Source organism: Electrophorus electricus, chromosome 11 (genome assembly GCF_041902795.1).
Source record: "Electrophorus electricus isolate QZ-2024a chromosome 11, ASM4190279v1, whole genome shotgun sequence".
Classification (NCBI taxonomy): domain Eukaryota; kingdom Metazoa; phylum Chordata; class Actinopteri; order Gymnotiformes; family Gymnotidae; genus Electrophorus; species Electrophorus electricus.
Window position 1 is genome coordinate 26,433,607 of NC_137507.1, and position 11,394 is coordinate 26,445,000.

General features: G+C 46.7%; 1 protein-coding gene across 9 annotated transcripts in view; it reads right to left on the bottom strand.

Annotated features, from left to right (window-relative positions):
• Positions 1-839: 839 nt before the first annotated feature.
• Positions 840-11,394, bottom strand: part of eps15l1b (epidermal growth factor receptor pathway substrate 15-like 1b) — a 23,021-nt gene continuing 12,466 nt past the window's right edge. Inside the window, exons 17-25 of one of the 9 annotated variants that reach the window (XM_035528489.2) lie at positions 11,166-11,321; positions 10,531-10,633; positions 9,648-9,748; positions 9,225-9,282; positions 7,491-7,573; positions 7,083-7,206; positions 5,006-5,148; positions 3,714-3,730; positions 2,526-2,661 (exon numbers count right to left, since the gene is read on the bottom strand). In XM_035528489.2, coding sequence (XP_035384382.1) covers positions 3,716-3,730; positions 5,006-5,148; positions 7,083-7,206; positions 7,491-7,573; positions 9,225-9,282; positions 9,648-9,748; positions 10,531-10,633; positions 11,166-11,321 — 783 coding nt within the window. In that variant the 3' untranslated portion in view covers positions 2,526-2,661; positions 3,714-3,715. Of the gene's footprint in view, positions 2,662-3,713; positions 3,731-5,005; positions 5,149-7,082; positions 7,207-7,490; positions 7,574-9,224; positions 9,283-9,647; positions 9,749-10,530; positions 10,634-11,165; positions 11,322-11,394 lie in introns of all 9 variants that reach the window. The other 8 variants (XM_081723410.1, XM_081723408.1, XM_081723412.1 and 5 more) reach the window with 8 other exon arrangements.

The window sequence follows — 11,394 nt, forward strand, 5'->3', positions numbered from 1 at the left end:
TGAGAAGCTATCCCTTTCCCCATTTTCCCAAAACTGTCTGTGGTCTCAGTGCCAAGGAGTGCATATCCCAAACTCCACACTACATGCTGCGCCAAACATCTCACATTGTCACGCTACACAGTACAGCCATTGGTGTTTCCCTGAGAACACGACGAGCTGCTCAGTGCCACCGCATGCTCTTTTGGAAAAGCCAAATAAGTAGGAAAGCTGACCTATGGCTCACAAAGGAGTGTCAGCGTAACTACCATCTTTATGAAGGTAGTTATCTAACAGGTACTTACCTCATCTGCAGGTGGTGCGTCAGTCCCCCCCCCTTACTTAAATTTAATCTCAGGCTTGGATCATGACCTGCAACCTCACGTGAACTACGGATGGATAAAGGTCTTGGCACTAAGTCTGAAGAAATTTGAAATCCAGGATTTACCAGTAAGCTTTTTTTTCTTTTTTTTCTAAAAGGAAAGTTAGAACCTCACAGTTCAGTTAGTGCTGCTCCACCGAGATCAAAACCCAGGAGGAGGACGAGTAAAGCAAAATAGAAAACAACGCAAATGTTTCATTCTTTGTGAGAGAGACCCACCTGAGAAACTCAACATCGGCGTGGAGGGGTTACGCAGCCCCCGTTTGATGAGATGGGTGATTACAGACATAACGAAGACTACAGTAATGACTTGGAGAAAGGTGGAGTAGCTGCACATGAAATGGTGGGCATCCCACCCAGATGACTGAATAAAACGGTCTCTACGGTGGATTCTGATAGCATGATTTTCATCTGCTGAACAGTTTGGTAACTCCCTCACATAGCCAGGCAAGTCAAAAGAAGGGCCTTTGGGTAAGAAATCTCAGATTGCAGCTGTCATCAGTTTAATATCAAAGCATTGCACATAAAATACAGTTCCACCAATGCATTTTTTGTTTGTTTGTTTGTATTTTGGAAACATACACGAAAGTAGAGCAATCACCATCGTCTACACAAAAAAAGTATAAATAAGTATTTGTCTGCTACTTAGACATGACGTGTAAATAGCAGAAGGTAGTGTTGTACATGATAAACATGACATACAAAAAAAAACCCCAATATATACATTAGAAGGCCATAACGTGATGTCCTAAAACCATAATAAAACAATTCAACTTAGTCTTTACTTCAAGTTCACCCGAATTTTGCATCAATTTCAACAAAATGAATCATCACACATTATCTCACTGTTATCAAAAGGCTGACATTTTGAAAACAAACTGAAAACTGCAGCACTTGGCATTGGAATTCCTTAAGAAAAAAAAAATCACTCAGAACTGGATGGAAACATCATACTTGGTTGTGAAGCTTTAACCCTTGTGAGGAAAGTAAAAGGGTTTGTAACATTACAGTTTAAACCCTTTTTAAAATCTGTCTTAAAGAGAGTGCTAGTTGATCGAAACATGTCATATTAACCCGACACTAGCTGATGCCTGCTGTTAGCATTAATAGTAACTTCCCCGAACAGCCCTTAGAATACAACCTCCAGGGGAGTCTCCATAACGTTTCACTATAAAGCCCATCTATGGGTACAGAATGTGCAGTAGGATCAATATTTTGTATCGAATACACCATGTGTGTGTGTGTGTGTGTGTGTGAGAGAGTTAGTCATTAGGTACTGTAACTACTTACAAACATGCTACTACAGTATATAATTTATGTAGACTTAGTATTTGGTGTCTCTCATAAGCTTGTACACAGCATGAGTTTAAGGCATTCTTTGGTTACTAAGAAACAATTAGGACTCATTTTTATTTCAGTCCAAGCACTATAGGATATGTCCTTAAATTGAAACAGCAGTAAAGGAGCTTTGATATGGAGTGATATTATGATGATCAAACTCTTGAATGCAAAAGTGGGCACTATTACACACTACTGAATGGTCAAAGCCTTATAGTTCTATGCAAGTATCCCACATGAGAAAATATAAATATAGTGCATTTAAAAACCTTCATCAACCCTGTAATTGCTCTCTACAAAAGAAGGCATTTTATGCGGCAGGGCCAAAGACAACAGAAAGGAGAAGAGGAATGTAAGCGAGGCCACATTTTGTGGAGGTTGACTGCAGGCACAGCACACTGTGTGTGTGAAACTTTTGAGAAGTATCTGCAGTAAGCGTCTGGTGAGAAGCTTGTGCACTTCAGTGGGCGGAACCTGCTAGAGATACCGTCCTGAACATGCCGCCACGCACAGGGGCGCAGGGGCAAGTTCTAGGTGCGCCTTAATGCATGTGGCGGAAGGCCCCGTGGCTGAAACCATTATATGAGCAACCGGAGTGACCATTTCAAAAGGCACAGTAGTACAGAATAAAAATATTTAGCAGCAAAGGAATTTAAAAAAAAAAGAAAAAAAAGTGAGGCTCAAAGCTCAAGGGAACGCTCAGAAACGAGTCTTTCAGTGGTCCCCACATTCTGAGATTGTTTTTAGCACTAGCGTGAGTAAGTAGTATTTCGATGGCTGTTTGGCATTGTCGGGTGCTGGAGGAGTGTGGATCGGCTTCACGTTCGAGACATGTCGACCCTGCTGAGAGCAAGAGCCAGCTCGAGGTCCTGCTGCTCCTGGAGGCGGAGCCTACGCAGACGCTCCGCCTCCTCCCTCTTGCCCTCACGCTTGGCCCACTCCAGCTGCTCCATTTCACTTCCAAACTGAGAGAGAGAGAAAAAGAGAGTACGTATATATAAGAGAGGAAGGACACTCACACACATCCATGCACTCTCAGAGAAAACATACCGATATATGCCTATAAATACATGCCCATGTCTATATTAGCTGTTCAAATATATACATATTCAAAAATCTAATTTCACAGAACAAATTACTTCTTTAAACAAGACATAAAGCTGATAGGATAAACACTGTTTGATCAGACGGACATCCAATTCTCCTCAACAACTTGAGAATAATTCATATCACAAATTGTACGACCACACAATTGGTAGACTGCAAATCTCCTGGGTTTTACCCAGTAGTATGTTATCCACATAATGTTATGCACATCCTCAAGTCTGTATTCATATCAGAGATGTGGTTACAACTTAATGAAGTTAAAATTTAATAATGGCTCTTAAATCACCACACAGTAGTCACTGCCAGGCATGATTTGTAAAAACGTGCATCTTCAATTTGTTGAGCAAACCCACAATCAGAACTCTGAAGTCTGTGGCCATTGAGAGATGTACAAGACCTGCACCCCAACTCACAGCGCCAACCACATATACGTCACATGCACTGCTATCTGGTGTCCCAAAACCCTTCTACCCTAACCACATTACAGTGCCCTGGAGCAAAATATTTAAAAAAAAAACCCCCAAAAAAACCAAAGCAAAAGAGAAAAACAAACAAACAAACAAACAAACAAAAAAACATCCAGTTAATAAATATCCATAAAAAATATTTATTACCATAGATGTGTTTATTCAAAATGTCATTTTTCACTAAAGTTCTGCCTGCTGGTTGGGGGCAACAGTCTTTTACTGATCAATGGTGATACAGGCTTTCTCCAAGTGCTCATATGTGATTTTTCAACTGTGAGAATGACGACGATGACGACAACAACAACAACAACAACACCTGATGCCAGATTGAGGGCAGTGTGTTCAGTGGGTGGAGTACATGCTCGCTGTGGTTAACAAAGAAACAAACAAACAAAAACAACACACATGCAGCTAAGATGTTGTCACCAAGCTTTTTGCCTTACCTTCATGTGTTCAGGACCTGGGAAAGACACATTACAAACACAGTTCTAGAGTAAATGACATGGAGACCAGGGAGCTGGAACAGCAGAACACATGCAAAGGCTTGGCATTGTGACGCAGGGCCATGCCAGAAGCTAAGCGCAAACGGTGACGGCACACGGACGCGACGGTCTCGCGCTGCGACGCGCGGCAAAATCACTTCAACAAGGTGCTGAGAGGCATTACACTTTGAGAGGTCGGACAGGACTTGATGCATGGCAATCTGAAGAAGTCGTGAATTAACAAGCAAATCGCAAAACGTGCCCAACACTTTTGCCGCATTACATTGTTCAGAACTTTGAAGGATAACTTCGTCCATTGCCAAGAAAAGGCTGTCCACAGACACAAAACCTGCACATCTATACCTCTAATCTGAGTTTACCAATCACAAAACTGTTGAAATATAGAGTACAAAACAGAAGGAGGGGGGTTAAAAACCCAGAAGTGGCATGTTCAGGTGAGCGACCGTTTCTGCAAGTTGCTTGAAAACAGGAAGTGTATGGGTTTAACCTACCACTTATTCTGACCTAGGAGTCATTCAGAGGTCTCTGAGTTAAAGGCTCGGCGGAGGAAAGAAGTGAAGTGCGCACACACACACACACACACACACACACACACACACACACACACACGCACGCACGCATTGACACATTATGAAACAAGCAACAAACACTGAAACAATCCATGCAAATAAGGAGCCCACAGAAGCAGATACATCCACTCTGGATTTCGACAATAAATAAAATAAATGTCTTGTGTTCTGATTACTATTATTCCATTTATCAGACCAAACTGTGTACAAATTGCCAAATGGTTAAATCGAAACTTTTAATTTGGCTGTGGCTCTCCAGGTAAAGGTCAGAGGCTTTGTGTCTCTACTGCCTGGACGATGTAAGTGGGAAACATTAGGCTGGCTGAGGAAGCGGGTGAAGCCGAAGCAATGAGCTGGAAGGTTAGACGCAGCACGGCTAAAACACGACAGGGCACAGGACAGGGTGGGGGCCTCGTCTCTCCACATGACCCGTCGCTATGCCAGGCAGAAGAAAGGTGCATGCTGGGACGACGACAAAGGCCAGGCAGCGGGACAAGCGGAAGGAAGCGGGACATCTGTAGGCGGGAGCTGACGAGACCGCGCACGCTACGCATCAGCTTCGACAGGAGCACGACAGCCGTGCAATGCACACGCACACACACACACGTGTGCAGCTGGACATGGGGACATAACCACGGGAAGCTGAACCGAGCCTGGACTTACGCCTCTAAGGTGCGGAAACGCGGCGGAGGCCGCAAGGGTGGTTCTACCGGACGGCGAGTCCTGGCACAGGCCATGAACACGAGCCGTACCGTGCGCTTGGCCGCGGCTTGCGGCCTTGGGATGAGTTCCGGCTGAACTCGGGCCTAAACAGGTTGAAGAGAACAGCCATGAACGTTAGCCACAGAGGGTTAGCCACAGGAACATGGGAAAGGCTGCACATCCTGCGCATGCTGACCTCAGCATCGCTCGTCTCGCGCCCAACGGTCCTTGATGAAATCAATGGACAGCACTGTTGATGTGCCCCCAACCTCCCTGCACTCAGATAAGCTCCTGGAGTTAATTAAAAGGTTGAGTTGCGGTGTACCAAAACCAGAACAATGGTTTCATTTCTGCAAAAGCGATCAACCTTTCAAAAACCATCCTAAACACACCCATAAGCCACCAACACAACTGGAGACAAAAATTCAGAGCCCTTGGCTTTGAGGTCAATATAGTCCTCTATGAAGGAGCAGATGCCAACCTTGCTCCTAAAATAGAAAATCTGTAGATGTTCATTAAAAACAAATTTGCTAGGATGTCCGTCTCCGTCTCCCCCCCAGGCTGACGTGATGTGACATGATCAAGGCTGAAGTGATCGGATGTGCAGATACAATCTGAAGTGGCTTAGGGTGGCAATGCCTCACTATCAACCCACAGCTCTGCACTCAGTGCAAAAGTTCAGCAGTGAACAGCTCGGGTGAGTGTGAGAACCGCGTCGATCTGTGCCTGGGAGCGTCCTCTGTTCTCACGATGCAGTCAGAACGTGTTGTGTGCTCAGATTTTTACAGAGGAAACAGAAAAACACAGAGAGAGAGAGAGAGAGAGAGAAGAGAGAGCACACTGGCACGGACAGGTCGAGTCCACTGTGGGAACCTGGTGCTGTGGTCTGTGGGTGCAAATTGAAAGAACGGGTCAAACCCTCAACGCCTGCTCTACTCTAGCTGCGCTGCTGTGATCCCAGCGCGACCCCACCCGTGTCTATGCCAAAAACATGAAAAAACAAAACAAAACCCCAACCCGGTGCCTCACATGCATAAACAAAGACATCACTTACACAGTGCCCCAAGTACTGTGAAAACACACACACACACACACACACACACACACACACACACACGAGAGGTCAAACCGAGTGGTATAAATGACACAATGGGTGGGAGGCTATTTATTTACAAACCTATTTATTCAAAATTGACTATCTGTATTCATACCTGTGTGTCCTGTTTGGGACACGGATACAACCAGTTGCCTTAACCAGGGCCTTTAGGGGTTGCCCCGGTACCATTAAAAGGGGAAACGGCACCTGGCCCGTAGCGGAGGGAGAAACGACTGAGCACGTGCAGGAGACACACTCTGTGCTCATGAGCCCCAGGGTGCTGGGGCATGCTGACTTAAACCGAGAGCAGTGGAGTTTCTCATGGCCCTGCCCTTCCTGGTTGCGACTGCAGTGGGCTCGAGTGAGTGGCTGAAGTGCCTGCTGCTTAAGGGTGGGAGCAAGGGTGGAGCTGGGGACTCTCCACCCTGCCCCTGGTGCACGTTGGGCCAGTTTTAACCCTTTCCCCACCGCACGGCGACAGTACTTGAGCCCAATGGGCACAACCAGTCTCTCTGAGCCCCTTTGCAGTAGTGCCTACTGGCGCGCCCTCACAGGGATGCCATACACCTCTGAAAGGCGTTTAATGTCGGGGGGACAATGTGCGGCGGCACACTGGTGTGGCACTTGCACAACCGTAGCGCCCGTACTCCACCGCAGAGACGGCCTGCAGGAGAGGAAACGCTCCCGTCTGCAAAGATCACGCGAGGCATGCGAAGCAAGTGTGTGCTTGGCGTGACGCAAGAAATGTGTGACCTGGTCCAGCCAGGACTGCCTCAGTTAAGTCACTGAAATATCAATCAACAACCACAACTGTTATACACCTCTGTGATTACACACAATACGTAAATGACACCGTGCAGTAAAAATACTATAAAACGATAACTTTGTATTATATATGCATGCACGCGCACGCACACACACACACACACACACACGACTCACCGTACGGCGGAGGGGCCGGTCTGGCCGGTCCGGGTTTTTTGGAAGGAGGCAGTGGGTAGGTTGGCTTGCGGGCCACAGGATGGCCCCTGGAGCCCTTTGAAGACAGCACAGGTTTATTCCACCTCTGGACCACAGCAAAACGATGTTTCTTAGCAACCAAGTCAATAAACACTGCTTTTAAGATTACCATGTTCCAAAGACTCACTTTAAGGCTGCGTTTCATAAAATGCCTTCCAGAATTGGAGCATTAAGATATCTTAATTCGAACTAGTCATAACTGGGCAGTTATAACAGATGACAGAAGGCAGATATAGAGGAGAACATAACTGCTGGCGGTGCGAAATGTGCACGCGTTTTCCTGTGGTCAGACAAATGAATGGGCCGTTTCAGGAGTGGACTCCCACCCACCTTTGACATGCTTCCAAAGTCTGCAAAGCCTCCCTTCCCGCCAAAAGACTCACTAGCGAAAGGGTCCGTTGTGGCAAAGGGATCTGGGGGGGGGGGGGGGGGGGATAAAGGCATGGAGAAGGGGAGGCAGGGAGGGAGAACACACAGTCCGTTATTGCCCGTCGTACAGGTACAGCGTCGCTTCCTCCTCACTGTTTCTGGGCCGTGGAAACCCTGGGCGCTGCCACGCCAGACCCACGCGCGGCAGCTGCGAGCCTATTTCAGGCACACGGCCTCACTGTTTCGTTTTCCATGACTCTCTGCTCCCGAAAAGCCTGCTTTCTGTTCTCCACGCCATGCGTGTGACGTGTGCCTCTAATTAGCTGATTGCGGAGTTAAGCTGGGGGTCTGAGCTGACTGTGGTAAACACTCTTCTTGCGCTGCCGCGCCATGACTTCTGAGTTCATGAACAAACAAGTGGACAAATGGAAGGGGGTGATTAGGACAACAGTAGCACAATGCTTCAGCTGTGTGCGCAACCGCAGGAGTGACATTCAGGAAAGCCTTATGAGAATATATGGGAAACGTGTGTGTGTGTGTGTGTGTGTGTGTGTGTGTGTGTGTGTGTGTGTGTGTGTGTGTGCGCACGCATGCATGTGTTTACTCCATGCATACCACATGCGTGAGACCACTAATAATAACTCTAGTGTTCATACAAAACAAGGCATCACAGCTGAGTGTGGGATTGCATTTCTCATAAATTAAGCTGGCTTCCTCAGTGAGGAAACAGACAGAGCATACAAAACACGCAGTGTGTGAGAGAGCAAGAGACTCAAGAGAAAGATGTAGGCAGGTCCAAAAGTGCTTGTGTTCCTGGAGTGTTTCTGCTCAAGCATGTTAACGGTCCGAGGTTTTCCGTTATGCGGGGCCACAAAGTGAGGTCTGTTTTACTCACGCTATTTTAGGAAGCGCTGGAGTTATTTGTGCAGGTAAAAAAAAAAAAAAAAAAAGAAACACACAAAAAAAACCCCACCTATAAATAGCTGCATGCCAGAGGAAAAAAGTCGAGTCCTATGAGTCAAAACTCCAGGGAACCAGTTTAAAATAAAACCCAGTGAAGTGTGCACTTGTACAAGCTTAAAAAAGGGAAAATGTTCTTTTTGTGGAAACACTACATGTATTACATGTGGGGAAAATCTTCCAGAAATCAAGATCGCTGAAAACAGAAGTAGAAACCACATTTTTACTAGGTCACAGCTTGCAGTGTGACTAGTCATCGTAAAGGAGTTTTCACTGGTAATGTTGGTGCACTGTTCTGTGCAAGGTAACAGCTGGCATGGCCATGTAGCAGGGCACCTCACATTCAGAGTGTGTTTGCGTGCGTGGTTGCATATGTATGAACAGTCACTGTTTGTGTGTATTGTTGTGTGTTTGCATGTGTGCACATTAAGCAACTTGGACGGCTTTATCTGAGATCTCTCTGAAACGAAGATCATCGCAGTACCCAGAAATCTTGCAGACTTTCTCTGAAGGCTAGCTCTGAGAAGCCTTGCTGGAGATCCACCCTTGGCCGATAAACACCCAGATGGTCAACAACTACTGGAGTGTTTTAAAAGGAAAGCCCTAATATTTAGGACCTCCCCCTCCCCACGAGGGGGTATCGAGAATCATGCATTGCACTCGGAGAAATGAAACTGGCGTGTGATGAGGTATCCAGCCAGTTTGAGCGCGAGATGGACACCAAACATGCATTACCTGAGTCTATGAACCTGGAGGGAGTGGTGGATGAAACCGAGCCGAAAGGGCTGGCCTGCTGCATGAGAGAGAGAGAGAGAGAGAGAGAGAGAGAGAGAACGAGAACAAAAGAGCGACAAAGCGAGAATACACGAGAAAGAGACAAAGAGAGAAGACACAAAGGGAGAATGAGAGACAGAAAATGTATGGGTTATTTCGTGCTGAGTGAACTAACACAGACATTTATATTTTTAAGTTGTGCACAAAAAAACCCCCAAAAACCCACCTGTGTTGTTACTCTTTACTTTCTTAAGCGTCAGTAAAAGCCAAAGGCAAAGGCACACATAACTGAACTAGTGATCCACTTTCTTGTGTAGGAGTGTCAGGTGTGATGATGCGGTAGCAGCTCAGCTGGCTACGTAAAGACAGCAGGCGTGTGCTCACCTTTAAAGACGAGGCAGCGCTTTTAGCGAAGGGGTCAGAGCTGGTGAAGGAGTCGTGGAAGGGGTCAGCTTGTTTGAATGGATCTCCCCCGAATGGATCAGCTACAGGGGGAATATCATAACGTTAGTTTTTACTCTTGCGTGTGCATCCAAATGGCTTACCACCACGTATACATTTATGCCATTTAGCTAACCCCTTTGTCCAAAGCCATTTAAAATGATAACCGAATACAATTCAAGCAATTGAGGGTTAAGGGTCTTGCTCAGGGGCCTAACAGCAGCGACCTGGTGGTGGTGGGGCTTAAACTGGCAACCTTCTGATTACTAGTCGAATACCTTAACCACCAAGCTACAATATTCGTACTGCTAAATGCCGTAAATGTAAATGTACTGCAAATATAGAAAGTTAATGCATTTCAGCACAGTTGCTGGACAGTTTCACACATTCCTTCAAGTCTGATACTTTTTCCACATGTTGCCAATATGCGTCTGACCATTGCCCTGTGAGCTCAAAAACCTTGCACTGTAACAGCTCCAGTTCTGCTTCAGAGCACGTTTGTGTGTCTTTTAGCAAATGATTAGCTTGTCCAAACACAAAAATTTGACAGGAACAAAAACCCCAATCTGAGTAATGCATGCAACGCTCTGAAAGAAGCTTGGATGACTACGAGCACTATGTAGCACAGTATCTGATCCAGGCAGAGTCACAACTTTACCTGGATGCCCCCTACACACACACACACACACACACACACACGGCATTCCATCTCATATTAACACTTCTAGTTATCAATCCCAACAAAGAAATTATTAATCAATATGAATCCAAAATCCCTAAACCTAAGACGGTGTGTTTCAGGCAATCACACCAGCCACACTGTCACCTTTGTTAAAGGGGTCACTTTTGAAGGGGTCCTCAGTTTGAAATGGATCCTGGGAGGAGGTGTTGGCGCTGAACATGGCCCGTCTGGATCTGAATGAGGATTCCTGAAACACACACACACACACCCACACCCACACACACACACACCCTGTTTGCCCTCCCGGTGGCTTGGCTAAGGGTGCTCTTGCAGGTCTGGCACGGAGCGCTCATCTGCTCATTTCCTGTGCATGAGAGGAGGGTGAGCGTGTGACGCAAGCACTCGTAGGTATGGACGCCGGCCCGCCTTGAGGCCCAGTTACACTCCCAGGGCAGCAGCCCAGCACAAATGCAGTGGAAGCACACGGGTCTAACAGGATTGTGAGAACGTAAAGACAGACGAATAATGCGCAGACCATCTGCGCACGCCCTTACAACCAATCTCTCCCTCTGAGGATCGTCTCTCCCGCTTGTAACTACACAGTATTCATATTAGTCTCTGTGTAGTTTTAGTGAATAACATGCCTCAAGTGCAAAAACTGGATAATGAGCTGAGAGTTTGAGGTTAACGGAGATATTCAAATGGGCTCCCTGGAATTCAGCTCTGAACTTCTGCGCTACGGCACTGTAACTCCAGATCCCCTAATGCGGCGCGCTCACCGCAGTGGCGCTGGGCGACGAGTCCTCCTCCGCCAGCAGCTGATCGATCTCGGCCAGGCTGAGGGTGCCGCTGCTGCCAAGGGCCTTGTCGATGCGCTCGATGGCTCTATTTAGCTCCTTCTGCACCTCCTGGATCTGGGAGAGCTCCGCATGTGTCTGCCGAGAGCAGAGAGCAAAGGCCAAGTCAAGGACTTTGATTGGAGCCAGAGAGAGAGCTTAGTACAGATCA